Raw genomic sequence first — 27,988 nt, forward strand, 5'->3', positions numbered from 1 at the left:
AGGGGCCACGGGACAGCCCCCTCCCTCACAGGCCACAGGCTGTGCCTGCTGGCAGAGACAGGGGGCCCAGGCTGGTCCAGGAGGAGGGAGGGGTTTGGGGGGGCCAGGGCGCGGCTGGGGCGGGCTCAGGAGCCGGTACCTGTCAAACAAGAGCCAAGGAGCAAACTAGCTTCTTAGTCACCTTGCTCTTCTCCCCGTCTTGGCAGCAGCCCCTCGGGGCAAGGGGAAGCTGATATCATAATTATTGGCTCACCCAGCAACTACCTCCCCTCACCTGATGTCAGCACAGACCCGGGACGGCCGAGCTGACGGACTGACAGACAGACGGAGCTCCTGGGCCCCCAGACCCCGGCCCCCACGCTGACCTGCTTCACTGAGCAGGTAAGAGGAGACCTGGTCCAAGTCAGCCGTGGAGGCCAGCAGGGCTGGGCCAGGGAATGGGGAGGGGGGTGCCTTTTTAACGGGTCCTGTGGGTGAGTGGGAGCACCTGGGTGCTCCCTTCCTTCTCGCTGCTGCTTACGGGAGAATCAGGAAGTGGGGTGAGTGCCTGGAGGCCAAAGAGGACCCCCCTTCTCCTTGCTCCTCCCTCTTCTTCCTGTTCCAGATTTGTCTGACTTCAATCCTTCTTGCTGTCGCGTGGTTTTCCATTCCGGCATTCGGTGGACTTTGTGTGTGCATGTGTGTGTATCTCCATGTTGGAGAGGGTATGCTTGGCCACCATGTGCTGGGAGGAAATAAGGGCTCAGAAGGGCTAACACACTGGAAAACTAGAGCTGAAGGACAGAGGCAGATTCCCAATTTAGTGGCTTGTCCAAGTGAAGAGCGAGAACCCAGCTCTGGGGTCGGTGGGGGGAGGGGATCGCCCTTGCCCTGGTGGTACTAAGGATGTGTGTTGATCAAGGAATCACTTAACATCTCTGAGCAGCCCTAGCTGGGGTCTAGGTGCCTGGGCCTGCGGGGAGGCCTGGGCCACAGGGAGGATGCAGCTGGTGGAGAAGCAGACAGGTGGCAAACAGGTGCTGCAGCCAGAACGTGATGCTGAGCTCAGGGCAGACTCCCCCAGAGGCCCAGGGATGTCTCTCTCCCTCAAGACCCCTGAAACCGAGAGGCCTGGTGAGAGGACCTGGGATGTGCTGGGAGCCCTCAGACCCTTGATGCCTGGAACTGGGGGGTCTGGGGAGCAAAGGCCCTTAGGAAACTGGCCAGAGTAGAAGGAAGACCCCCCTGGGGCTCACATGGCTTTTCCCCACCCCCATCTGATCAGGTAAGGTTCTGGCATTCCCCGTGGAGTCCCCAGGCCCTCCACCAGTGTCCAAGTTAGATTAAGAACAGACTCAAATAAGTGGGCGTGTTTGCCTCTCGTCTCTGCACCAACAGGCGTAGGAAGACACGTTTGCATTATGGCCAGGCATGGCCATTCAATGGAATAGGACCGAGTGGAAAGGGTCTGAGTTCCTCTGAGAACTCATCTCGTCTGTCCCCCCAACCTCTAGGCTGGGCATTTCCCATGCCAGGCAGGTCTGCTCTCTCCCCACTCTCCGAATCCCGGGAGAGGAAACCTGGTCATTTCCTCAGAGTCCTGAAGTCCTTCTTGGAGTCTGAAGTCTCTGCAGCTGCAGCACCCAGCTGTGCCTGTCCCCTTAGGATTTTTTTCCCTCCTGATAAAACCCAGTTCCTCTGGGCTGATCAGACGGGAAGAGGGGGAGGCTGGCATTGCGCTCCATCCTGTCCCCATTAGGCCCAGCTCAGGCCCTTTGACCACCTTGGGCATTCCCTGACCCCTGGGATGCAAGCAGTAGAGAGCAGGCATCTCCAACCCATGGGGGCAGCACCTCCCTTCCCAGCCCCAACCCCATCTCATGGTGGGCCAGGCGGGCCCGAGTGGGGCTGGGTCTTGGGGGAGACTCAGGTCCCCAGGAAGGAAGGTGCCGTGGGGAGAGGCGCATGTCGGGAGAGGCGCATGTCGTCCCAGCTCCCCGCCCGGCCCCGCCCCTGCTGCCTCTGCCGAGCTCAGCTCCGGGCTCCAGGGCCTGCCGAGGCACGCTGCCCCCCCCCAGGCCCGGCGCCTCACTCACCTCCCAAGGCCAGGAACCTGTTCTCCCGGGAATGCCAGGGAGTTCTCAGAGGACTCTATTTCCCAGGGGCTCAGGGAGCCCCAGAACTCTCTCGATTCTGCTCCTGGGAAGGCAAAAGAAAGATTAGGGGGTTGGAGCACCCCCTTCTTTTCCCTATCTTTGTCTCAGCCACACACTGACCTCACGTGGCCCCCAACTAACAGCTGTGCCTTCATTCATTGTGAGGCGGTAGAAGGCTTGGGGCAGCTGGAGACAAAGGCGAAAGCCCCCTGGTGACGCTTGCCCTCTGGGAAGCTGTCTTATGGCCCCACCTTGGTCTCAGGAAAAGCCTTCCTTTTTCCCCTTGGAGAGTTCTGTCTGCCCATGAGGAAAGTACCACCTCCCGTGGCTCTCCATCCTTCTCTGCCAGGAAGTCCTTCTTCCTGTCTAACCTCCTTCCTTCCAGCTTGAGTCTTCATGGGTTAGCAGAAACCCCACTGCCTACACAGGGCTTAAGCACCTATCCAGAGACTAAGTCACACAGAAACCTCTGAAGAGCTGCTGTACAGGAAGGGACAGAAATGAGGCCCTATGCCCACTGCCCCTCTGTTAGTTTCTCTGACTCCATGCTCTAATGAGAAGAAGGCTGTTGGGAGGCTCTTCTGCCTGCCTCCCTTACCCCTGGTAACAGAAGCAGGCCAGGGACAGAGGTCCCATAGATATGCCTTCCGCTCTTTCTTTCTCAGTCACAGCCCACCACCCCCGCTGAGGCTGCAGGGCGGGGGTGAGGGAGGTTTTAGCAGACTGAGATTGGTTTCTGCAACAGGAGAGAGGGACATTAGACTTTAGAGAGCTGCTTCGGCCTTTGAAATTGAGTTCAGCTGAACTATGTGGCACTAGTGGTAAAGGACCCTCCGGCCAAGGCAGGTAGTCCTAAGAGACGCAGGTCCCATCTCTGGGTTGGGAAGAGCCCCTGGAGAAAGGAATGGCACCCCACTCCAGTGTTCTTGCCTGGAGAGCCCCATGGACAGAGGAGCCTGGCGGGCTGCAGTCCATGGGGTCACACAGAGTCAACCACGACCAAAGCGCCTTAGCACGCATGCATGTGACCACAGGAGGTGGTTTCCTGAGTGGAGAGGCAACCATTGATCTGCGATGGGTGTGGTTGGGCTGGCAACATGCCCAGGAGCAGGGGAATGACAGGATGACCTCTGGGAGAGTGCGTCTCTCAGGAGCATCAAAGGTCCCTGAATAATTTTGGTCTTTCCAGTGTATTCCCTCCCATCCTTTGCCCCTTCTTCCATCTCTACCTCTCCAACCTCCATCCCACCCCATCTGTAACCCCTCTACTCCAGCTCCATCTCCTTTCACAACCCAACTCTATACCCCCATTCTCATCTCCAACCCTGACCCAGCCCTCCTCCTGTCCAACCCCCAACCCCAATTTCACCTTCACCTCCACCACCCCATTCCTCTCTTTGCTCTCTCCCTCACCCCACCTTCACCCTCAGCCCCAACCCCAGCTTCCTATCGCACACCATTTCCACCTCCCCTAGATGGGTCTCCCCATCAGAGATCCCCGTTGGAATTCAACAGCCTTCATTGATGCCCCTGCCAGGCCCTGGTATGTGCTCTGTTTTTCCGGTGTTTAGGAAAAGCCCAGAGCCATGGCCAGCAGGGCAAAATGGGTTGGCTAGGATCATCTCTGGAGAAGCACTCAGCCTCCTGACCCTATTGGGATCTTAAAGGCTGGATGCTGGCCAAGCACGAGTAAAGAGTTCAAGTACAACAAGACAAGTGTGATGTCCAAATGGGTCTCTAGACACTGCAGGTGTGTGTCCAGTGAAACTGGGAGATGAAGAATGCCCTCAAAGGGCCCCCAAGGGAGGCGGCGGCAGCATTTGTGGGGGAATGCCTGGAACATAACCCGTCCTATTAGGCATGGCCAGGCCCAAAGCAAGGAGATGGGCAGAAGCGAAAGCAAGAAAGCCTGCTGGGTTGTTTAGGAATGACTGCAGTCGTGAGCATCCCCGGGTCTCTACTCCGCCTGTGGTTCTTGCTTAGTCAGCTCAGATTAATGGGGCTGGGGAGAGAATTAGCTGAATCGTGATCTCTCAGGGAACTTGACTCTAGAGCTGGCTGTGAGTCACAGAGAAAAGGAAACCCATGCTCCCATGGCTACTCTGGAAGTTCCAGAGGGTGGGCACCCCTCAGGACCTGCCAGGATGCAACTGAGTTTCCCAGAGATCTGACCCTAAGCCTCCACCCCATGCTCATGGGAGGATACATATGATTGGTCTACTTCAAGCCCTGCTTCCCAAGTCTGAAAGTACTGCTTCTGACAAACTACAGCCAACCTGGGCACCAACACACACACACGTACACACACACACACATACTCCCAGAGTGGGGCGTGTCGCTGGAACCAGATTTCCCAGAGACAGTTGCAGATCCCACCTACACCTGTAAATTCCACAGCCTTGTCCCAGGCTACACCAGCCCATCAGTCTTGGAAGGCATAGAGTGTGCATGAGGATGTACATACACACACAGAGCCCCGTGATCATAAAACCCAACCTTCAGACTTTCCACCTGGCATAAGCAGAATGACTGCGGCAGTTTTTGCCATCAGAGCGGTCCCCAGCTCCCTCTGGGAGGAGTTCCCTGAGCCCACACTGAACCCCAAGGAGCATGTGGTTTTGGAGAAGAGGCTCAGACTCTCTGGGCCTTTTCATTGTCATGCCCAACCTGCTCAAGGTGGGAAGGGTTTTGGAGAGAAAGTCCTTTGGGATGACAATGCCAGGAGGATCCTTTGCACACGTGCTCTGGACGGCACTAGAGGAGGGGGCACCACCAGTGTGTATTTGTCTTGTGCTCGATCTGTATTATTAGTAGTGGCGACAGAATTAATATCCCTAATAATAGATCGGCAATAATGAGCAGTCCTTCTGATAATGATATGTACAGAGCATGAGAGGCCCCTGGCTCAAGGGATGGTAGGTTCCTGACTCATCTCATGCCCCTACTAAGGTGAGCAGGCGGAAAGGGGTCTGGACCAGTCCTACGGAGAGCACCCAGGGAGGGGCAGACGGTTGAAGGGGCAAAGATCTCAGCCCCCTCCTCTTTCCTTAAATCCTGTGGATCCAGGGTCCCAGGAGAAGAGGTGAGGGTACCATAAAATGGTGTTGGTTTATCTTCCTCAGAGAATTCTGACATCCTGGTCCTCACTCAGTCCCCAGGACAGCCGGGTGAGGTATGTAGGGCAAAAAAGAGGATCCCATTTTAGAAAGGAGGAAATGAGGTTAATTTCTGTGACTAGCGCAGGCTGATGGCAGAGCTGGGAAAGGAGTTTCTGGGGTCCTTGATCAGAAGGAACCCCTGTGTGGGGAGAGAGGAGGCTTAGTGGCAGGAGGGGCATCTGAGATAATAAGTGCCAAGCTAGAGGATGAGGTTAAACAAGGCCCCAGTCATCCCTGCTGGTCTCACAGCTCATATCTTCAGCTTCCAGTCACTGGCAGAGCCAGTTACTTAAGTACCCACAGGAAATGGGACCACCAGGCTCAGCCCTGAGTAGCTTGATTATGGGGGCAGGACTTCTGGAACGCTGGATCACAGAACTAATGGGTGCTCAGAGGTGAGCAACTCCACCCCATCCCCCAGCCCGTTCCTCACTCGCTCTTTAGCCAGTGTGGCTGGAAGAAGCTCATTGTAATATGAAGGCCGTATTTTATCATCTGCGAAAAATCCTCCTGTCCCTTCTGTCATTCCCCATCTCGTCGTCCACCCTTGGATCCCTTTAACAGCTGGGCAGACTGAGGATTGGAAGGAACTTTCTTTGGAAATCAGACCCCTGCTCTCTGTACACTGCCCCCCGGGAGGATAAAGCAGGCAAACAGTCCCCACCTCCTAGGAGCCCAGCTCCCCAGTCAGGCCCCCGGTGGTTCTAGGTCACCTGGTCCACACACAAGTCCCTTGCCAGGCCTGTTCTCACCATCAGACCCAGTCATGCCTTTGAAAATTCCTGGGGAAGGTGGGGGATGGGAGCGCAGCTTCTCCCTAAATTGCCTGTGTGAGGGTCTCATGCTGTTGGAAACGAGAATTTTGCACTGTGCAACCGCGTCCTGCCCCGGCTAAACTCGGATGGCAAGCTGATTTTGCTTCTGGGAGCAACAGCCTCAGAGCTTGAACTCCAGAGTAGGTAGGAGGGAGGAAAAGACCATGAATGATAACCAGGACCAAAAGATTCCTGGGGGTTGGAAGTGTTTAGTTGGGAAGTATCTTAGAAAGGGTCACCTACGGACCCTAAGGAGAACACACTAGAGCCAGTCTCTCTGACTAGATGGCCATAGCAGAGGAGAAAAGGGGGTCTGTTAGGAATGTCTCAGAAAGAGAGGGATGGGAGAGCATTTTTTATTTCCTTGAAACCAGCATCTCTTTCTTCCCCATCTACTAAATGAGTATATCCAAAGGCAGTTCAAAGACACCCATTAATATATCCCACTGTCCGCTTATTCATCTCTCTGTCCATCTGTCCAGCTTCCCATCCAGTCATTTGTTCACCCATCAATCTGTCTGTCCACTGATCTCTCCATTTCATCCGTCCATCTATCCTTCCATTCATACACCTATCCCTCCCTCCATCCATCTGTCATTCATCCATCCAAAGAAGTCAAGCCCCAGTAGGTCTCCCCAAGGCTGCTGGTAAGGGCCTGTGGTCCTGTGGCATTTATGGGGCATGTGACCTGCCTGGCTGGCCTGGGGAGGCAGCCCCGCCCCAGCCCTCAGGCAGGGGGCTGGTCCAGGCATGTGGGAGTATTTATACCTCGATGGAGGCTCCTGGGGAGTTGCTGGGCTGAATGACTCCCCGAAGCCGCCATGGTGGCCACGGCTCAGAGCCTGCTGTGAGTGCTTGGGTTCAGTTCCTTTGGGGCTGGGGCTGGGTGGCAGGGCCTGGGAGCGGGCTGGAGAGATGGGAAGCTGCCCACGGTGTTCAGGGATGGTAGAAAGGAAGGGCTGCTGGGTAAAGAATAGAGCAGGAAGCTGTTGGAGTTCGACACCTGCAGCAAGGCTGGGATCCATCCTGGAGCAGGACTGAGTCCATTGCCGCTTACTAGCTCTTGGCGAAGAAGAGGGCGGGAGGACTAAGGTTACAAGAGAGATCAAGGTTAGACACCTGGAAGAGCTTCCAGCTCAGCCCCAGGCATGGGAGATGTTTCAAGTGCTTTTTCAGGACAGACATATTGAGTGGTACTCTAGGACCAGCCTATTTCCAGAGGCAGGGGAGTGACTGAAATGGCTGAAGGAGAGTCCTTGTTGGGGGGATGGCGATGACTCAGTCTCGGGTGTCAGTGGGTCAAATTTGAGGAAAGTACCCCAGGGGAGACGCGATAGCTCTTCATCCTTTGTTCTCCCCTGCTCCACCCCCTGCCCTTTCCATCTGTAGCTGTTTCTCAGAGCACTTTAATCAGATCTCAAGGCAGGGGCAGCTGACCCACTTCCCGATACCAAGCCAGGGTCAAGAGCCAGAGGGGACAGGATTTCGACCTCAGAGCCTCCAACCTAGATGGGAGCAACGGGGCTAGAAATCCCAGGCTCCCAGGATCCCAGGGTGCCCAGCCTCAGGAGTGGCCCCCGGGCTCTTCCCTGCCACCCCTACGAGGTAACTACTGAACTGCTCCAGGGGACCCCTCCCAGCAGCCAGGCGGGTGGAGCCCCGGGTGGGGCCACAGGCAGCACTGGGCACGGTCCCCACCCCTTGTAAAACATGCTGCCGCAGCCAGCAACAGAAACCATTAAGGCGGGACTCTGCCATCTCCACCTCTCTCGTAAAGGGCAGGTAGGAGCAGCCCGGGTGGGAGGGAGTGTAGAGAGAGCCCAGTGAGGGCCCTGAGTGTCCTCTGTGACTCAGCTGCCCACAGGGGGTACGGGGACAGACCCTCCCAAGGAAACCTGCCCCCCACCCGCCACTCTGGCTTCCCAGTGTGAGCAAGGAAGCTGAGGTGTTCCTGAGGTGGGGCTGTGGAGCATAGTGGTTAAAGCACCCTAGCTTTGAAGCCAGTGTCTGAATCGTGGGGAGCATCATTTACTAGCTGAGTGAACTTGAGCAAGTCAGGTTAACCTCTCTGAGCCTCAGTTTCCTCATCTATAAAATGGGAGTGATAATACAGCACCTCCCATCTAGGGTATAATAACTCACCCAGCTGTTCCTGGTCCCCTTGAGGATTTCCTTCCTCCTGAAGGAAGAGCAGAGATGAGGGCCCAGAGATGACAGCTCTGTGGACCACATCCACATCTACAGGACCAGCATCAGCATCTTTAGATGCAAATGGTCCCAGTGTATCATTTTACTTATAAGGAAACTGAGGACAGAAAAGGGGAAGTGACTTGTCCAAGGTCACACAACCAGCAAACAGGGTTTTCCCTGACCCCTACCCCACAAATGCTCCCTCTGCCCAGATCCTGGGGTACTAAAAAAAGAGTCTCTGAGGGGTGGGTGCTGGGTACAAGGGGCAAAAGCCCTGTCTGTTTGCAAGGACACAGAGCAGAGATGCCACCACGATGGTTGTTGATCCCACAGTCATACTTTCTGGGGAAATTTCTTCCTCATCATGCCTTCTATTCAGGTTAGAGGACCATTTCTTCCTTCCCTCTGACTCCAGGGAAGATCAAGTCTATTTATTCCATCCCTACCCCAGCCTTCCCACTCTTGCAGGATCATAGAAGGAGGAGAAGTTCGGAGAGCAAAGGTTAGACAGAATACCTGGACGCTAAACTGGTCTTCAGATAATGTTTTGCCAAGGTTACATACCTGAAGTGTGTTTGAGGGTGTCGTTGGGACTCTTGAGGCCTGAGACTCAGGAGATATTTTCAGTTTTAACTGTTTGGCCCTGGGCATGTCATTCTCTCTGAGCCTCAATCTTCTACCCTGAAAAATGGGATTAATGACCTTTCTCCCCTACCAGTGGTACGTGATAAATGTTCACCCACCAGTTCTCAAAAAAAAAAAAAAAAAAAAAAAGGCGGGATGGCGGGGGGCACTGATCTGTAACATTTGCTAATTTCCTTGGATAGATATTCCCACCACTGCCAATTTGAGGATTTGGGCCAATTTCACCAAAAGTGAATGAATTGTACAATTGGCCCTAACAAGTCCATAGCAGCTGACTCCAGCACACCACTGCCTGCTATTCTCTGAGGCAAAGGGAGAATGAAATGAGAGGATAGAGACAAAAGTGCTTTGTAAACTGCCGAGTATTTTATAGACATAGAGTTGTGATTAGGAAAGTCCTTATAGTCAAAGGGGCCCCAGAGCACAGTCTACCAGCTGAAAGCCCTGGCCTAGCTCCAGCCCCACAAGGGGGCAGGTTGTGAGTGGAGGAGCCCACCCTGAGTGGCAAGTCCTGAGTACCATCAGGGTGCTCCTAGGATCCGAGGAAGGAAGAGCGCTCGCTGGACCTCCTGCAATGGTTTGCTGATGGGATTTGCAGACATACGTCCCACTGTGTCCTCTGAAACTAAGGCAGGCAGGGTAAAGGTCAGTGTTCCCTGAAAGATTCCTCCTGAATGCAGAGGCCAGCGCCCATCAGAGAGGACTCCTGGGAGATCCAAAGCAAGAGTCATCCCCCTCTCTTCCTACTCTAATCCCTTGGAGTTTCTGCAGCCATTCTCCCTCAGGGGAATGGCTAAAATGACCTTTGAGGCCAGAGGGTCAGGAGGAGGGAAGTTCAGCCTCTGCCAATGCAGGAGGATGATGTCAGGGAGATGGAGGTGAGAGGCAGGAAAGAGGAGTTTCTTCTCCTATCCTGGTCCTCGCCCCCAGAGCTCAAGCTTTAAAATACTCTGCCCCACTGTTAATTACTAATAATAGCTATCATTTATTGAGCACATACTATGCATTAAGTTATTTACAAGCAATATTTCATCTAACCCACCAGAGAGGTATGTATTATTAGCTCTATTTTATAGATGAGGAAACTGAAGCCCAAGGAAGGAAGTTGAGCAAGTTGCCTAACCTAAGTCCCACTGTTATTGGGACTCAAACCCAATCCTGACTCTAGAGTTTCCAAACCAGCTAATCCAACTTTAGGAGCCCCTGTGGCTATTTGAGAAAGGGGTCAGAAGCCAAGGCAGCCTCACCTTCCTCTCCGCAGTGAGTCCTTCATTGTGCTGGACAGAAGTCCCCACCCCATATACACCAATGAAAGCCCCTCTGCCCAGCCCCTGAGGCAAAAGGACCCTTAGAAATGGCAGTCAGTGAAGGATCTCATCTTTCTTGAGGCTGTGTGTCCTTAGGCAACTCACCTAACCTCTCTGGACCTCATTTCCCGATTTGTAGAACAGGATTTCAGCCGAGGCAATCAATGGGGTTTGTCATCAAATCAGGAGTCATCATTTATAAAACCTACTCAGAGGTTATAAAACCTCCTTCCGTCACTGAGTTTCATCTAGGGATGTCTATACCCCCAGTGCAAAGCAAGACACTGGCCTCTGAACTCTGCCTAACCTCCCTGGTTCTTATCCTGTCCCTGGGAGCTCAGAGGAAGTGGGGTAGTGGTTTGGCCAAGCCAGGATATGAAAGTCACAGCTGGGAACTAAAGCCTTCAGGTAAGGCCTCTGACTTACAGGAACTCAGCCTGGGCTACCGATAACACCCCAGGACATTGGGGCTGCTGCCAGGATGAAGGGGAGACAGAGGCTGTAGGGGCCCTTCTGGGAAGGCCAGAACTTCCACAGGAGGGGTGGCCCACTCTGAGTCTCAGAGAGGCCTCCACAGGTTCACGTCTCAGAGGAGCAGAGCCGGGGTCTGAACCGCCTGGGGCCAGGCTGAGTAAAGGCCAGGCAGACAGGGCCTGACTACAAAGGCAACTGTCATCCGGGAATGGGGTCATTAGCCAGTCTCCCCAGGCCTGAAGTGGTAAGACCATCAGGGAAACTAGAGTGTGGGGTCAGGAGCCGCAGCCACATCTGGCCAATGAATCCAGACGTGCACGATACCTCCTTGAGCACTGTCTACGTGCGGGGCACCTGGTACACACCATGTCACTTAATCTTCATGACGGCCCTATGAGGTGGGCCCCCAGGCCCCATGATCACAGGAGCAAAGGGAGAAACAGAATCACACAGTTTCTCAAAGTCACCAAGCCAGGAAAGTGACACAGCTGGGACTCAAATTCAGGTCATCCCCAGTTCAGAGCCTTTGCTTCTTCTCTGCGTGTGTGCATTGCACCACACCGCTTGCAGGAGCTTAGTTCTCTGACCAGGGATTGAACCCACGCCCTCAGCAGTGAAAGTGCACAGTCCTCACCACTGAATCGCCAGGGAATTCCCAAAACCTTTGCTCTTCACCACGTGCTATTCTGCCTCCAGAGAGGAGAGCGACCACCACCCCATGTGTTACAAAGCCTGAGAACTGGGCGGAGGAAGGACCCCGGCCTTCTGTCAGGAGGGAATGGAGAAGGCCTGGGGAAAGCAGGTCTGGCCCGGGGCCAAGCGGGGCAGGCGGGCCCTAGCTGTCCAGGGCTTCCAGGGAGCAGGGGCCAGGCCGGGCGCTCAAGCAGAACCAGAGATGGGCTGCCCTGCCCCTCGGCCCGGGGCCTGATCCACCTTGGTATCCAGTTACGGCCAGCTCGGCGCTTCCCCAGTCACGCCACATTTAGCTTTGCCGAGTGAGCGGCACCGGGACATAGAGAAGGGGCGGCAGGGACTCTTAAAGGGGCGGGAGAGCCTCCCCCAGCCCCCCACCTGGACCCCAGCTCCCAGCCCCCTCCGCCACTGAGCCTCTGAGGGACTTCAGGCAAATGCCTTCCCTTCCTGGTCGCCACCACCCGCTTGTCAAATGAAAGCCGTAAGCTTATTTAGCAAAGATGTACCAACCCCAGGCAGGGTACACAGGGGGCCTCCGAGGCCAGCCATCCCTCCCAGAGCTCCCAGGACAGCAAGTTGGGGGAAATGAAGTTGTCCTGCTCTGCCAGAGGGGGTCGTGGTTGAGTGTCAACCTCAGGCTTTTCTTGTTTGGCCCCCTAGCTCAGGCACCCCCACTCTGACCCCACTAAGCAAAGAAATTAAGGGGAGCATAGACTCTAGAGTTGGCCAGATATGGGTTCAAAACTTAACTCTTCCAAGGATTGGCTAGGTGACTTGGGCCAGTCACATAAACCCTCTGAACCTCAGTTTCTTCATCTGGAAAGTGGGATTAATAACGCACCTTCCTCACAGGATTATTCTGACAAATGATGAGGAAGTTCTCCTATTCATTTATATAGTGGCCAGCCCAGAGCAGGCCCTCTGCTCAGGGTAGACTTTCTCAGAGTTTACTCGGGCAAAGAGGAATACATTCAGGAGAAACTGCCCTTTGTAGGTGGTGGAGAGGAACGCAGAGAGTTGAGGTTAGTAACAGTAAGAGGCATATCAGTCATGCTATTAATAAGGGGAGCGGGCATTTATCGAGCACTTGCTATAGCTAGGCACTGTGCTCAATATTCATGTTCATAATTTCATTTAACCCCACATCTGCATGAGGGCGTCTCTCTCTCTCCCTGTTTTTGCAGATGACTGATGCTGAAGTTCAGAGCTTTGCTGACACAGCTAGCAAGGCAAGAAAAAGGCCAGCTTTGAGCTGAGTCTTTTTTTCTTATTTAATATTTATTTCTTTACTTTTGGTTGCACTGGGTCTTAGTTGCAGCACATGGGATCTTTTGTTGCAGTGCGCAGGTTTCTCTCTAGTTGGGCACGGTCTTACTTGCCCCGGGGCATGTGGGATCTTGGACCAGGGACTGAACCCGTGTCCCTTGCACTGGCAGAAGGATTCTTAACCACTGGACTGCCAGGGACGTCCCTGAGCTGAGTCCTGTCCAGCTGTGCTGGACAGAGTTCTCCTCTAACTCTAGAATGTCTGAGCAGAAAGAGCCCTCACGTGTCGCCTAGTGCAAGCCCCGAGTTTTCCGAATGGCGAGAAAGGGCAGAGGCCTGCACAGTCACAGGTACTTTGGAGTGTGGCAGACACAGGAGAAAACCCTAGAGGCCACACAGTCCTCAGTGTCATGCCAGGCCCACGGGGCCACCAGAACCCACGTCCTGCAGGTTCCCCAGCTTCTCCCTGTGTGTCTTTCACTGTCTGTCTCTCACACTGTTTATCTGCTTCCTTCTGTTTCTGATGTTTCTCTCAGCTTGTCTGTCTGTCTGTCTCTGTCTGTCTGTTTCTCTCTCTCATCAGACATCTGGCTGGAGGCAGGGTCCCAGCCCAGGGAGGGGGTGGGAGGGGTGGACTCAGGCTTGGTCAGCCCTGGACGCTGGTCCTCGCTCTCATCACAGCCGGCTTTCTTCAAGGCCAGGACTGGGTGATGGTGTCGCTACTCCCGCCACAGTCTGACGTCACGCTGCCGGGCCCTGCCAGGCTGGAGGGTGAGCCCCAAGGGGACTTCATGCAGGCACCGGGCCTCCCAGGCTCCCCCGCCCAGCAGAACGTAAGTACCTGGCACCTTGGCCTGGGCTGAGGCCAAGACCAGAGGGCCGCAAGACAGCAGGTGGGCCATCACCCCCAACCCCCTGGGACCTCCCTGCTTCCGTCTTATGCTTTCTCCCAGCAAACAAGTACCCAGGGACTCCCAGATCCCGAAGTGTTGAGATCTGGGCCTCTGCTTGTCCCTTTGGCCTGGGACTTTCCCAGGGCAAGGCTATGTGTCCGTCCTACTGAGGTTCAAAGCGGTGCATCCTCATCAGATCGAGGCTTCCAAGGGCAGGTTAGGTCTCCCTCCTCCACCGGGGGCTCCCCAGAGCTCAGCCACAGACCCTCTACCCTCGCGCAGAGTCGGGGCTGGATCCAGCCTCCGCTCACAGGCTGTCTACCCTCTGTCCGCCCCAGAAGCACGCCAGCTTCAGCTGCTCGTCTTTTGTGCCTGATGGCCCTCCAGAGCAGGAGTCCTCCCTGCCCCCACACAGCCCCAGCGTCGCATCACCAGGCCCCGAGCAAGTCCACTGCCCAGCCGGCCCTGGCCCGGGCCCCTTCCGGCTCTCACCCTCAGAGAAGTACCCCGGCTTCGGCTTTGAGGAGGGGCCTGCGAGCGGTCCCGGGCGCTTCCTCAAGGGCAGCCATGTGCCTTTCCACCCATATAAGCGACATTTCCATGAGGATGTCTTCCCTGAGGCCCAGACTGCCCTGGCCCTCGATGGACACTCCTATAAGACCCCGGGGGCGCTGGAGGCCTTTGAGGAGATCCCTGCGGATGTGGGGGAGGCTGAGGCCTTCCTGCCTGGCTTCCCTGCGGACGTCTGGTGCAACGGGCTCCCCTACCCCAGCCAGGAGCACAGCCCCCAAGTCCTGGTGAGTACCAGCGCCAGCACGCACCCCATCACCCCTGTGCCAGTTCCCGGAAAGCCTTCTGAGATCAAACTTTCTGCCATCCCTTTTCCAGACCTTTCTACTCAGGGTCAGTGTGCACCTGCAAGCTCAGAGAGTTGGGGTCTTTCAGCTTCACTCGGAGCCTCCAGGTCAGCTGAGGGAGGGGGTGCTGACCTGGCCCGGTGTCGAAGGGGTCGGGTCAGGGAGTCTGGTCAGACCCTGGGATGCTGGAAGCTCCCCAGAGGCTCCTGAGTCAGGATTCCTACATGCAGCTTCTCTCTGTTTGTTTGAAAGTCAAGAATCCCCAGCCAGACCTTCACACCCATATGTAAATTTGAGAAGAAAAACACATTCCAGAGGCCTGGAGAAAGGGCTTAGGGAGGAGTCACAGAGCACCACTTCTCCACTCCAGCAGCAGGATGCAGAGTTGGGAGAGGACTTAAGCCTTCTCAAAGGGCACTTCTGGGCCCCATTCTTTACCTAGAATGCGGCCTGGGTGTATTCATAGAAATACCTTGAAAGCACCTTAGCAGATCAATATGTTCTTTCATAGCCATACCCATAAACTCTGTGACCTTGGGCAAGTGACTTAACCTCTCTGAGCCTCATCAGAAAAATATACTTACCAGCACCTACCCCATAGGCTTATTGCCTTGGGAAGAGGAAAACCTACTCCCAGTTGGGGCTGTGCCTACTCCAGATACAAGAATACTGGAGTGGGTTGCCATTTCCTGCTCCAGGGGATCTCCCCAACCCAGGGACCAAACATGCATCTCCTGCAAGTCTCCTGCACTGCAGGCAGAGTCTTTACCGCTGAGCCACCTGGGAAGCCCCATCCCATCAGTTACTGCCCCGTAAATGTCCACTCAGTGCCAGCCTCTGGTCACTGCGCCAGATGTTTCCTTTCAAGCACCCTGTTTAATCCTTACGGCAACCCTCTAAAGAGTTCCCACTATCTCCATTGTGCAGAAGAAACTGAGGTCCCATAGAGACCAAGGAGAAGAACTTGGGCCCAGAGACCCACAGCAGGATGGTCGACTCACTGAGTGATCTTGGGCACATCCCTTCCCTTCTATGGGCTCAGCCCCATCATTGGCCAAATGATAGGGTTGGACATAGTATTCATGGCCCTTCTAGGCCTAAGATTCTACGATTATAGATATCTCTGCATCAGCCACCCCAGGGCACACCCAGGAAAGAGCTCACAGCTGATTTGACCCTCTGGGCCCAGATGCTGGCTCCCCAGACCCCTGGTAACCCCAAGAAGAATGGTCCACCTGCTCTTAGCCTGGTTTACCTTCCATTCCCTAGCTGTGCTCTCTGTCTGGGTGCCTCCTCAGGGTAGAGCTCTAGGCGCATCCCTGGGGTTTCCATGTGGGGCTCACAACCTGTGGGAAGCCAGGATCCAGCCCCCACCACCAGCAGCAGCTGCAGACTCCCTTTGCCAGAGTGGGAAAGGGTGCAGGGCTCCGGCAGACTAGCAACTGGGTAGACTCCTCAGGGGCTTTCCAGGACGTACAAGCAGTAAAGAACCCGCCTGCCAATGTAGGAGACCTAAGAGGCACTGGTTCAATCCCTGGGTTGGGAAGATCCCGAGGAGGGATGGCAGGAGGAGGGCATGGCAACCCACTCCAGTGTTCTTGCCTGGAGAATCCCATGGAGGGAGGAGCCTGGTGGGCTACGGTCCGCAAGGTTGCAAAGAGTCAGACACGACTGAAGCAACTTAGCACACAGCAGAGATTCCTCAGAACAGAGAGCAGAGGCTCTGAGTTGGGGGTGCTCAGAGCAGCGGGGACACACTAGCCCCCTCCAGAGAACCTGCTAGATCTACCATGGGCTTTGCAGAATAGGAAGTGGTAGAGCCTTGGGGGCCCCAGCTGGACCAACCTGTCTGGCCACTTCCTGTGCTCCCTCCCCATGGCTCTGCAATGGGAATTCCAGAGCAGCAGTCCTTTGCGGATCTGCTCTGAGGGGCTGGTGGTCCTGAACCAGGAAGCAGGTCCCGAGCCAGGCTTGGTGAGTGGGGTCAGCCCGTGCATCCTTGCGCCATTCCAGGGTCCTACCCCAGCTTCAGTGTGACTGACGACAAGTCTCCCCCACTTCCCTGGACAGCCCAGCCTCAGCCTCTCACTTGCAGGGAAGTGGGGGTTAGGGAGCACAGTCAGTTCCGGCTCCAGCTCCACCACTAAGCTGCCAAGTTTCCTCGGGAAATTCTTGTCCTCCTCTGTTCTCAAGTATTTGTTCTCCAGGAATAAGCTTTGCTAGAGGCAAAGTGGAATTGCTTTTGCGTAAGGTTCAAGATGGATGGTAGGAAGGAAGAAAGACAAGGTCCAGACTGGTCATCTGTTTCTTTCCTTCCAGCAGGGGTCAGAAGTCAAGGTCAAGCCCCCAGCTCTGGAGAGTGGACCGGGGATGTACTGTTACCAGCCCCCCTTGCAGCACATGTACTGTCCTACCCAGCCCCCCTTCCATCAGGTGGGTCTGGGGCAGGTGGGAAATTCCCCCAGGGTCTCAGGATATTGTGTTCATGTGTGATGTGTGGGTGTGTATGTGAGTGTATGCGTGCACACCTGGATGGGCAGGTAGGGGCAGCAGGGCCCTGAAGCTCAGGCTGGGCCACCCAGGGTGGGGAACAGGGGTTCACAGGAAGGGAAGCAATTGCCCTTCTTTCGGAGTGGGCGGGGCTTGTCTGACCCAGGCAGTGCCTGAGAGGTCTCGGCAAAGAGGGTGGGGCTGAGATTGGGGCAGGGCCCGATGGAACCAAAAACGAGAGAAAGAGGAGAACAAGACAAGGACTGAGCAAAGAGAAAAGGAGTTTAAGTGGGGTGATACATGAGGCTGAACACCGCAGGAAACAATGGGCTCCTGCCTGGGTCAGCCACCATCTTGATATGTGACCTTGGCCTCAAACTTCCCTTTAGCCTAGTCAGGGTGGGACCAGGAGTGAGACTAGGGGACCTTCCTCATAGAGGCTCCAAGTCCCCATCATCTTTGGCCCTATCCGCCCTCCCCACGATCTCCTGGAGCAGAGAATGGCAACCCACTTCCAGTATCCTTGCCTGGAGAATCCCATGGACAAAGGAGCCTGGTGGGCTACAGTCCATGGGGTCGCAAAGAGTCGGACACGACTGAGAGACTAACACTCTTTCTGCTCCCCACCCCACTGCTCAGCCTCAGCTCCTCCCCAATTCACAAGATGCCAAGTAATTGCCCCACACTGTCAGGGGATGGAGGTTTTTAAAAAGAGAAAGAAAAGTGCCCCAGAGCAGCCAGGCAGCTCCCAGGAGTCACCGGGCAAGACAGAGCAAGTGGCTGCCCAGCGCCCAGCTCCATCCACCTGTAGCCTGGCACTGAGACAGGCCCTGCCTGTGGAGCAGGTTCTACTCCCAGCTCTTTGGCATTGGCCCTGATGTTGGCCAAGCCAGGGAGACAGGCATGTGGGCGGGAGGGTGGTCAGACTGCTTGCTTTGTGGGGAGAAAGAAAGAGAAGGAGGGAAGCAGAGGGAACACAGGATCATCCCCACTTTGTGAGGAGCCTGGCTGGAGTGGCCGGGCCATCCTGAGGCTCACGGTCTGACCCAGGGTAGGGGCGTCCCTGAGGCAGCTTGGCCCAACAGGAACCGAGCCACAGCAGGGCTCAGGGGCTACCAGACCCTAGACGGCCTCGCCGTGTCCAGCTCTGTCCTGATACCCTCTGTTTTCTGCACCCCCTCCCCGAACAAGATGGCCGCACCCAGGGCTTTATGGAGCCTGCAGAGAGGGTGACTCAGTCACTAAGTGTCTCTCGGGTGACCTGGAAAGAGCACTTCAGCCTGGAGCAGATGGGGGAGTCAGAGGCTCCTACCCCCCTCTCAGCCCCATAAAACACCATCCCTGGCAGCCACTCCCTCTGCTGTGAAAACCACCTCCTACCCTCACCGGCCCACCACCATGACCGGGCCTTTCAAAGAGCCACTGAAACTCGTAAAAGGGGCCAGTGCCCAGCAAACGCCCAGGCCGGACACCCCACTTCCGGCCCAAGCACTCCAGGAGATGCCAGGGAGCACCTGCCCAAAAGGGTACAGGGGCCCGAGCTACCCCTCACACTCTCTAGTTCAGCTCCTGTCCTATCACCATGGCAACCAGGGTACCCAGAGGCCTGAGAGGAGGATGCTGAAGGAGGCTTTGAGACCTCTGAGATCCTGAATTCTGGAATGCGGATCTCCTCAGAGGCCCTCCCAGGACAGCCACATCCTTGGCCAGCCTCAGATAGCTCTGCCTTAGGGGCCCATGACCATGGATGGTGAACGCTTGAGAGAAGAATCTAGTTTCAGTTCCTTCTCGGGATGTATGAGTGGGGGGAGGGGACTTCCTTCCTTGGGAAGACTGGTTACCATGGCAACCACTCTGCCCCTTTGACTTCTACAGTACTCACCAGGTGGCAGCAGCTACCCTGTACCCTACCTGGGCTCCTCACACTATCCATACCAGCGGATTGCACCCCAGGCCAGCACCGATGGGCACCAGCCCCTCTTCCCAAAACCCATTTACTCCTACAGGTATGTTTCTCAGCACTTCTGGGGTAGAAGGAAGAGGGGTGAGAAGTCCCTGGGGAAACTGAGACATGGAATCCTTGAGGAATTAGGGTAATGGTAGGGCGGTGGAAGTCATACCTGGTAGACTTCCAAAGGATGCTAGAGAGAAGAATCCAGCATGGGGGCACGGGGCTTGACTAGCTCCCCTCTGACCTCTCGTCCAACCCTGGGGAGCCATGCCTGTGGCTCAGCTCAGCAGATGCTGGTGCCCTGGGGTAAGCCCGCTAGGTTTTAGCCTCCTGGGGCCCTGGGACTGAGAGTTTAGAGGGGGGGCGCTTCTCCCTTTCCCCTCCTTCTGTAGACTCAGAGAGAAGCCTCACCCTAAAGCGCCACCAGAAGTAAGCGAGGGATGAGGTCTGCAGAGGTGGTTCAGTTACTCAGAATCTACCAGACCTAGTGCAGCTGCTCTGGGGCTGGGGTTGTAGGTGCCAGGCCAGCAGCACCCTGCCCATCTGGGATCCCTTCCATCTGAACTTTCATTCATCCAGCCAACACTGATACTCCACCTCCTGTGTGCCAGGCCTCACGTGGGGTCAAGTCATCAGCCAGGGTGAGCTCAGGAAATGGAAAAGGTACTTACACATCATCCAGGAGCACAGAGAAGGGGGTTGTGGAAGGCAGGATGGTGCACAGAAAAGAGCACACGCAATCTTTGCAGTCCAGTAGAACCGGGTTCAAGCCAGGCTCTGAATTTACTAGCTGTGAAACCTCAGGCAAGTGACTTAATCTTTCTAAGCCTCTGCTTATTCACCTCAAAAAACAACAACAACAAAAAAAACCTGCAGTATTCAGGCCTTTGGATGGATTAAGTGAGAGAATATGCTTGGCACATTGTAGGGGCTCATATTTGAGTTCCTACATACCTGAGTTCCCTCCCTTACTATCCAATATTCAAGCAATTGGCTGAGGGCTGACTGGTAATGAGAGCATCCATTTAATGAGAACCTTCTATATGCTAGGCAGCATCCTTAATCTTCACGACTCTGAGGTAGCTATTACTTTCTTCTTTTCAAAGCTGAGGGAACTGAGGCTCAGAGAGGTTAAGGCACTCACCCAAGGTCACACAGCTAGTGAGTGACTAAAGCCAAGAATGTAACCCAGCTCTCTTAGATGCCACAAGACCCTCGAATATCAGTAATTCCTAACTTCAGTGGATACTTTCTCATCCCTTCTCCTCTCGACCGCCTCTTACCCATGAATTCTGCAGCAGGCTCTTCTTTCAGCCAGGGTAGGAGGGTAGGGGAAGACTCCAGGCCCGATCAGAGGTTCCAACTCTCAGAGCTTTCTCTGCCTTCAGCATCCTCATCTTCATGGCCCTTAAGAACAGTAAAACTGGGAGCCTTCCTGTCAGCGAGATCTACAATTTTATGACGGAGCACTTTCCTTACTTCAAGGTGAGCCCCAAACCCACTCCACCCCACCACCCCCAAGTCCTGGGGCAAGCCAGACCTCTCTGGAACCAGAAGATACCATTGGGAGGTGGGAGATGAGTTTGAATGAAAGCCAGGAGAGGGTATGCCCTCCCACCACACACTTCCCTTTGTCTGCCCTTCAGAAGGCAGTTCTGTGTGGGCAAAAGAGAGCTCAAGCCATTCGCCAGAGGTCACACAGCAGGCTGGAGTCAGACCTCATGCTGGTGGACGGTGGACATGGCAACCTGCTAGGCTTCAAGGCGCATCCACCTACCCCAAACGGGGAGACAGAGCTTGGGAAGAAATGAGAGGCTGTTCCCACCGCTGCCCCCAGGATGCTGTGGGACTGAGGAATTTGGGTGGGAGCTGGCCAGCCAAGGTGACCCAGGATGCTGGGGCTGCAGAACTCATTGCCTTCCTGGGAGAGATTAGGATCTGCCTCCGTGGGCGGCAGGCTCAGCTGCAGTTCTGCCAGAAAGCGGGGTGTGGGCTTCACAGTCTTAGAGTGTCCTAGGGAGCTGGCTGTTTCACCTGACCTTCCCACGGACAGGATCTAGTCTCTTTCAACCACAGAAGGGGCTTCTGGGGCTCTACCAGACTCTTTCCCTAGAGGCAAGACAAGCACCCTTCTCTCTCCGTTTGCTCAAGGCCAAACAGCAGGTGGGATCACTTGCTGCTGGCTTCCCATTTCCCTTGTCCACAGGCTGCCCAGGCCCTCCAACAAAAACCCCTCCATCTGGGGTGGGTGCAGGGGAAGTCAGAACTTGTGTATAAGGAGTGCCTTCTCCAAGGCCTGCAACCTGATGGGTCTCACCTGTTGCCCGGACAAAGGGCGGGAGCTGAGACCCAGGTAATCCAGAACTCAGCTCCACCCACCAGTGGGTGGTTTCTGACCCCACCATCTTCCCAATTTTGCTGTCTGGAGATAATTTGAGGTTGATATTCAAACAAGGGGCTTTCCTGATGGTTCAGCAGTATAGAATCCGCCTGCCAGTGCAGGAGATGCAGGTTCGATTCCTGGCTCGAGAAGATTCCTTGGAGGAGAGTATGGCAACCCACCTCAGTATTCTTGCCTGAGAAATCCCATGGACAGAGGAGCCTGACCAGGCTACAGTCCTGGGGTCGCAAAGAGTGGGACACAACTTAGCAACTGAACAAGAATTCCAGCAAGTTTGTACTTGCTGAGCTGCCACCGAATGACAAAATGGGCAAGATGGCCAGAGTTCTGGCCAAGAACAAAAAAGCATGGTCATCCATCAGAGCTTCTGGACGGGAGAGGAGCAAGGAGAGAGTTGGCACTGGGATTCAAGCAGCATCAAAGCCGGTATCCAGGGCTTGCCCTCTAAATCCCAGCATGTCAGGGGACCAAAGTCTCATTGACCTGTAAAGCTTTTAGAGTGTCCCTTAAGGCTTCAAGGAGTCAGGCCAGAGAGAGGGAAGTGGGGGAGGGCCCTGCCCCATTCCTCCCAGCTTTTCCTCCCTGCCAACTCCCAGCCTGGCCCCCAGCCCCTCCCTGCATCTCATCTTCCTGGCTTAATTATTTTTCCTGGGAGCCGTGTAATCCCTGTTTTATGGGACTGAGGAGTGAAGAGGTCTAACTGCTTTTTTTTTTTGGTTCCAGTTGTTGTTCTTAGCCAGTTGCATCACTCCCTCCCTCCCAAGTTTACATTTGACTTCAGAGAGAAACCATCTGTGAGGATGGGACGGGCCCCAGGTGGTAAAGACAATCCAGTGGGGTGACCTGGGCAGGGCCCTTAGTTAGGGAACAGAGCTGGAGTCTGGCTGTGACCCTGCCTCCTTATGTGATCTCAGCCTGGACCCTTTATTCTCTGGACCTCAGCTTCCCAGTCTGCAAAATGGTCAGATTGGACCAGTTGGCACATAGGTTCCTTCCAGCTCTGACAAATCCCCTCCGACCCACTTAAGGAAAGAGTTCAAAGATCCTCTCCCCACCTCTAGCTCTCATTCCCTAGTTGAAGGTCATTTTTCCGGGCTAGGACAGAGTGGACCTTGGGGTGGGCAGCACTCATGCCCAAGGCAGCTGAGATGGGCGTCCTGAAGCCCTGTGAGTCAAGGATGTGGGACGGGGCAAGTTCCAGCCACTGGACATAATTGCTAGTGCTGACCATCCCTCTTCCAAACAGGAAGTGGCTGGGGTGGGGGCTGCTCTGGCATCCCAAAGTCACAGATTTATGGGGCTGTAAAAGGTCCCGGTGCCCATTAACTCTGCCCACTAGGCCACACAGTCTTGACTCCTCGTAGGGACTGCTGTGGGTGTTGAAGGTGAACCCCTAGCTGGCTGGTCTGGTGGCTTAAGAGTCTTCTCTCATGACCCTGGGAGCCTTGGGGGTCATCTCAACCAGCGCCCTGACCCAGGCCAGTGGCCCCTAAGAAAGGCTTCAGCCTCTCCTGCCAACCACTTGCAGCGATGTTGGCACTGGGGCCTGGTTCTGCTGGACGTGATTCAGCCTGGCTGCTCCCTGGGGCAAGTGAGCTGGGGAGGAGGGAGTGGCTGCCCCTCATTAGGCAGAAACGGCGAGCTGGAAGGGAGAGGGGCCAGGAGGTGAGGGCGCAGAAGGACCTCACCAGGCAGAGCGGATGCTCTGCCCACAGTCACCCCTGCTGGGCCCAGGACTGTCATAGAGCCTGGAACACAGCTCTGGGCGGGTGGGTGGGGGGAGGGTGCCCAGTGGCACCCCCGCCACCGCCTCTCACCCGACTGAGTCAGCCTAATGGTTTTTACAACCCTCCCTGGGCACAATTACTGCACTGGTGGCATGACCAGGCCTCCTAATGGGTGTTTATTCTGTTGGCACGAGCATCCCCCGCCTGAGGGCTGGCCTCCCCACCAGGGCACGCCCCCCAGGCACACGCATGTGAACACCCACACACATATACAATCATGGATACCCACACACACCCCTAGAGAGACTTTCTCACACACACACATCCTTAGCAACACACACGTGTCCTCACACTCAGAGGAGTTCATGGACCCATACCCCAGAGTCAGGCTCACAGCAGGGAGACACAGCCCCAGAGAGCTCAGCGTGGCAAGGCCCTCTCCACACAGGAGTCCAAGCACAGGCCCGGAGACCCAGCAGGGAGTGATCCAACCCCAGGTCGGGGAGGCTCAGCACCTCCTTCTCAGCACCCACCAGCCCCTCCTGTATGAATCACCTCCACAGTCCTCTGAAGGGCATGGGATAGGATGGAGATAGATTTTAGGTGCTAATAACTGTGACTGAGGTTCTTGTCCATCCCTGCCCCACTACTGATGGGACTGAGTATGGCCTGGTCGCTGAGGAGCTCAACAAGCCCCAGAGTGGGTGGCAGCTGTGTGCCCAGAAGGCCAAGGCTTTTTCTGAGCCCGGCCTGAATTCATGTCTTGCTCTGCTCCGGCAGACGGCGCCTGATGGCTGGAAGAATTCTGTCCGCCACAACCTGTCTCTTAACAAGTGCTTCGAGAAGGTAGAGAACAAATCGGGAAGTTCCTCTCGCAAGGGCTGCCTGTGGGCCCTGAACCCGGCCAAGATCGACAAGATGCAGGAGGAGCTGCAGAAGTGGAAGAGGAAAGACCCCATCGCCGTGCGCAAGAGCATGGCCAAGCCAGGTGAGGCTGCCGGCTGCACGGTGGACCCGGGGTGCCAGAGCCAAAAAATTAAGAGTGGGGCTGGTGAGAAAGGCTGGGTGATGGGAAGCTGATGAATAAGGAAAGCGCCTGAATGTGCTTCCAAGGCTGGGAGCGACTGTGGGGGAAAGGAGGTCTCACAGTGTCCTCTCTTGGGCCTTTTCAGAGGAGCTGGACAGCCTCATTGGAGACAAGAGGGAGAAGCTGGGCTCCCCACTGCTCGGCTGCCCACCCCCTGGGCTGGCAGGCTCTGGCCCCATCCAGCCCCTGGCACCTCCATCTGGGCTCTCCCAGCCACTGCACTCAATCCACCCAGCTCCGGGCCCCATTCCTGGCAAGAATCCCCTGCAGGACCTACTTGGGGGGCATGCGCCCTCCTGCTATGGGCAGACATACTCGCACCTCTCGCCGGGCCTGGCCCCTCCGGGACCTCCGCAGCCGCTGTTCCCACAGCCAGATGGGCATCTAGAGCTGCGGGCCCAGCCGGGCACCCCCCAGGACTCGCCTCTGCCTGCCCACACCCCACCTAGCCACAGTGCCAAGCTGCTGGCTGAACCTTCCCCAGCCAGGACCATGCACGACACCCTGCTGCCAGACGGAGACCTTGGCACTGACCTGGATGCCATCAACCCCTCTCTCACCGACTTTGACTTCCAGGGTGAGCTGGGAGTGGGAGTGGGGAGGGGGGACAGACCTGCAGAGGGGCAGCTGGTGGCGTGGCCCGGCCCATCTGTCTCCAGGTTGCAGTCTGCTAACTGCCCAGTTTCTGGAGCAGAGAAAGCCCAGAGCTGGGGAATGGGTGGTGGTGGTTGGTGAAGGGTCAAAGAGGAATATTCTTGCCCCTTGAATGGGTTCCAACTGACCTATCACCAAACCACTCTCAGCTCTGGGCTGAAAGTGCCTGGGAGAGCCCGGGTCTTGGGAAGCTACTGTTAGAGACAGGCAACTTGAGCCGCATCCCCCTTCAGAAGTGGGGAGCTGGGCTCAACAGCCTCAGAAGAAGATATAGACCAGGGGTGTGTGCCCCTCAAGTAGCTTCAGAAGATACAGGCTGGAAAGGGGCCGATGGTCTATTCCATAGTTGACTGTGAGCAACTGAGATTCTGAACATTTCCAGAAGCGACTGTATTTTTGGAGTTCATCACCTAATGCAGAAGAAGGAGAGAGATCTTCCTCGAGAAGGGGAGGCCGAGGAGCTAGGCAGGTCCCAGGAAGAGATTCTGTCTCTTCCATTCCATCTTGCCTGCTTCATCTCTGCCTGTGGCCAATCCCACCCGTTCCCATCTAATCTCCAGTGCACCCCCAGGCCCTGGTACTGGCCACAGGAGCTTTGAAGGAGGGTGCTGACCCAGGCCTCAGGCCCTCTGTGTGCACTGGGGTAGGGGACATCCACAAGCAGGTGGAGGCAGCTGACCCTCAGAGATCTCCCAGTCTGATGAGGAGAGAGCCTGGGTCTTGGGAAGCTACTCTTAGAGAAAGGCAACTAGAGCTGCAGCCCCCTCCAGAAGTAGGGAGCCAGGCTCCACAGACTCAGAAGAATCTATAGATACGTGGGCTACCATAAACATTTACCTAAGCCCTACTGTCTGGCATCTTGTGAGGCACTTTACATGCGCTCTCTCAGGTGGGCCTATAGGGTAGGAGGGATTATTCAACCCATTTCACAGATGTGCACCATGGTTAAGTAACTTATTCAAGGTCACTGAGCTAGAAAGAAGGGGAGTTAGGATTGGAAGCCAGGCAGCCAGTCTCAGGTTTAGTTCAGCCCCCTTCCTCCACACCCTGCAGCCCTGATCCCCAGGGGAGGAGCCCCAGGCCCTAGCCAGCCATGATGCAGGTCACACAGCATACAGAGAAGGATCAGGTGTGGCGCAGTTTGCACCCCAGTGTCAACGCTTCCTGGTGGGGAGCACTTCCTGACAGGGCTTTGCTCCTTCTCCTTGGGCCCTGCAACGGAGAGCCCCAACCAGCTCACTGGATGCTGCGGTGCATTACTGGAAGATCCTTGGTCTGGGCTGCACATTCACCTTCCTTGAGAACCTGGACAAGAGCCAGGGTGAAGAGTTCCTAGGGCTCCCTACCCAGGGTAACCCCAGAATGTACAGCATCTGCATCAATCCTTCCAACAGGCAGCTCTTAAATCCTTGACCACTCCCCCACCCCCCAAAAAGAGCCACAGAGATCATCTGGGCTATGGCTTTCAAAATGTCCTACAGGGGAGGAGGATGCAGAGAGGTTTAGCAACTGCCTGCGGTCAGAGAGCTAGTGCCAGAGGTCTGCTCTCCGATCAGTGTTACCCCAGTCCTGCTCTTTTGTGTGTGAGAGCACGGGGTGAGAGGCAGACAGGGCTCGTTGGTACCTCCCAGTCACGCCTGTTTTCTCCCCCAAATAGGAAACCTGTGGGAACAGCTGAAGGATGACAGCTTGGCCCTTGACCCCTTGGTACTGGTGACCTCATCACCGACATCGTCTTCGGTGCCGCCAGCTCCCCCTCCCTGCTATCCCCCCGGGCCCTGTCTGGCTGAGACCGGCAGTGGGACAGGCAACTTGGCACCCCCAGGCACCGGGGGCTCCGGGGCACTGGGTGACCTGCATCTCACCACCCTCTACTCAGCCTTCATGGAGCTGGAGCCTGCACCCGCTGCGGCCCCTGCTGGCCCCTCTGTGTACCTCAGCCCCAGCTCCAAGCCCATGGCCCTGGCCTGAGCTATGCCCCACAGCATCTCCAGCCTTTGCTTGGCCCGGAAGTCCCAGCCGGCCGCCCATGTTGGGCTCACCTTAAAGGTCAAGGAAGGAAACACACTCCCTGTCCCCTATGTCATGAAGCCAACTTGGTTGTTAGCTGGCAGCTGGGGGTGGAGAAGTCACCACGCAGGATTCTGCCCCTCGCATATTTCCACCACCTGGTACATCAGCTCCTGGCCCAGGGACCCGGAGAGCAAGTGTCTGGGCAAGAAGAAAATGCACTCTCCATGGCTCACACTCATCCACACTTAGGCTCTTGTGCACATGTGCACAGGCACACACACACACACACATACACACACAGTTATGCAAACATACACCCACTCACATACCTTATATCCAGAGGAATCAGAACTATATCACAGACTTCATTGGGGGGCAGCTGAGAGCTGAAGGCTTTGGTTATCAAAAGCTCAGGGTTCCCAGCCAGGTCCAAGACCACCCTGGAACCCTCTTCTGACGTCCACGTTCTCTGCAGGCCTGCCCCCCTCCAGGAGTGATCTTTCCCAGAAGCCCCCTGTATTTATTCTCCCATCTTCATCCCAGCAGCCCATCGAGAAGGAGGAGATATGGAACCTCTCCCCAAGTTGTCTGTGGGCCCCCAAGAGGGTGCTGATATTCACAGCACCACCCTGCCAGGCTCTCAATCTGTCCTTAACTTAAGCTCTATCTGGCTTCCCCCAGGGGATGACACACAGGAGGGGCAATGTCCGCCCCAGGACCAAACTGAGCCCAATTCCGACACAAAGTGTTTGGAAAAAGCCTTGCCCTTGGAAACTTGAAAGTGCCCTTTTGCCCCAGCCCTGGATGCAGGAAAGGCCCCTCCAGGTCACTACAGTCACCCCTGAGAGCTTCATGTAGCTTAGGCCCCAGTTTATGAATACTTCTGTTTCAGACAGTCTGGGCAGTTAGGGAGGGAACTCTGGTTCAGGCTAGTGGGGGAGCACCCATGCCCCCTCTCTTTGACTGCTTGGCAGGTCCAGGATGCACCTGGAGCAAGGGGGTGTGACTTGCTTGGCCACTGTGTCCTACCTGAGTGCCCAACCCACACCAAGTAGGCTGAAGTGGGAGCTTCAGCCTACCCAGGGCCTGAGGGTGACAAGAAAACCCCTCCCCCCAAGGTTAGGCCCAGGCTCAGATGAGTCACAAGCAGAACCCTTGATGGCCTGCCACTGTTCCCTGTCCTGGAACAATAAAGCAAATGCCTTGTGGTCTCAGCTACCAAGCCTTCATTT

At 55.7% G+C, this 27,988-nt stretch overlaps 1 protein-coding gene across 10 annotated transcripts; it reads left to right on the top strand.

The window, feature by feature from the left end:
* On the top strand, window positions 202–27,972 carry FOXN1 (forkhead box N1). 10 transcript variants are annotated; one of them, XM_018064301.1, is made up of 10 exons: window positions 6,904–6,955; window positions 12,602–12,646; window positions 13,380–13,516; window positions 13,915–14,373; window positions 16,753–16,866; window positions 18,799–18,929; window positions 20,263–20,359; window positions 23,783–23,990; window positions 24,175–24,666; window positions 26,401–27,972. In XM_018064301.1, the coding sequence occupies exons 3-10, from the start codon at window positions 13,394–13,396 to the stop codon at window positions 26,712–26,714; spliced, it is 1,938 nt and encodes a 645-aa protein (XP_017919790.1). In that variant the 5' UTR covers window positions 6,904–6,955; window positions 12,602–12,646; window positions 13,380–13,393; the 3' UTR covers window positions 26,715–27,972. The 10 variants fall into 10 exon arrangements, with proteins under 10 accessions (XP_017919794.1, XP_017919792.1, XP_017919790.1 ...); XM_018064305.1 differs by lacking the exons at window positions 6,904–6,955; window positions 12,602–12,646 and adding an exon at window positions 202–381 and having other exon boundaries at window positions 16,756–16,866; XM_018064303.1 differs by lacking the exons at window positions 6,904–6,955; window positions 12,602–12,646 and adding an exon at window positions 241–381.

The sequence above is a fragment of the Capra hircus genome, chromosome 19 (genome assembly GCF_001704415.2).
Source record: "Capra hircus breed San Clemente chromosome 19, ASM170441v1, whole genome shotgun sequence".
Classification (NCBI taxonomy): domain Eukaryota; kingdom Metazoa; phylum Chordata; class Mammalia; order Artiodactyla; family Bovidae; genus Capra; species Capra hircus.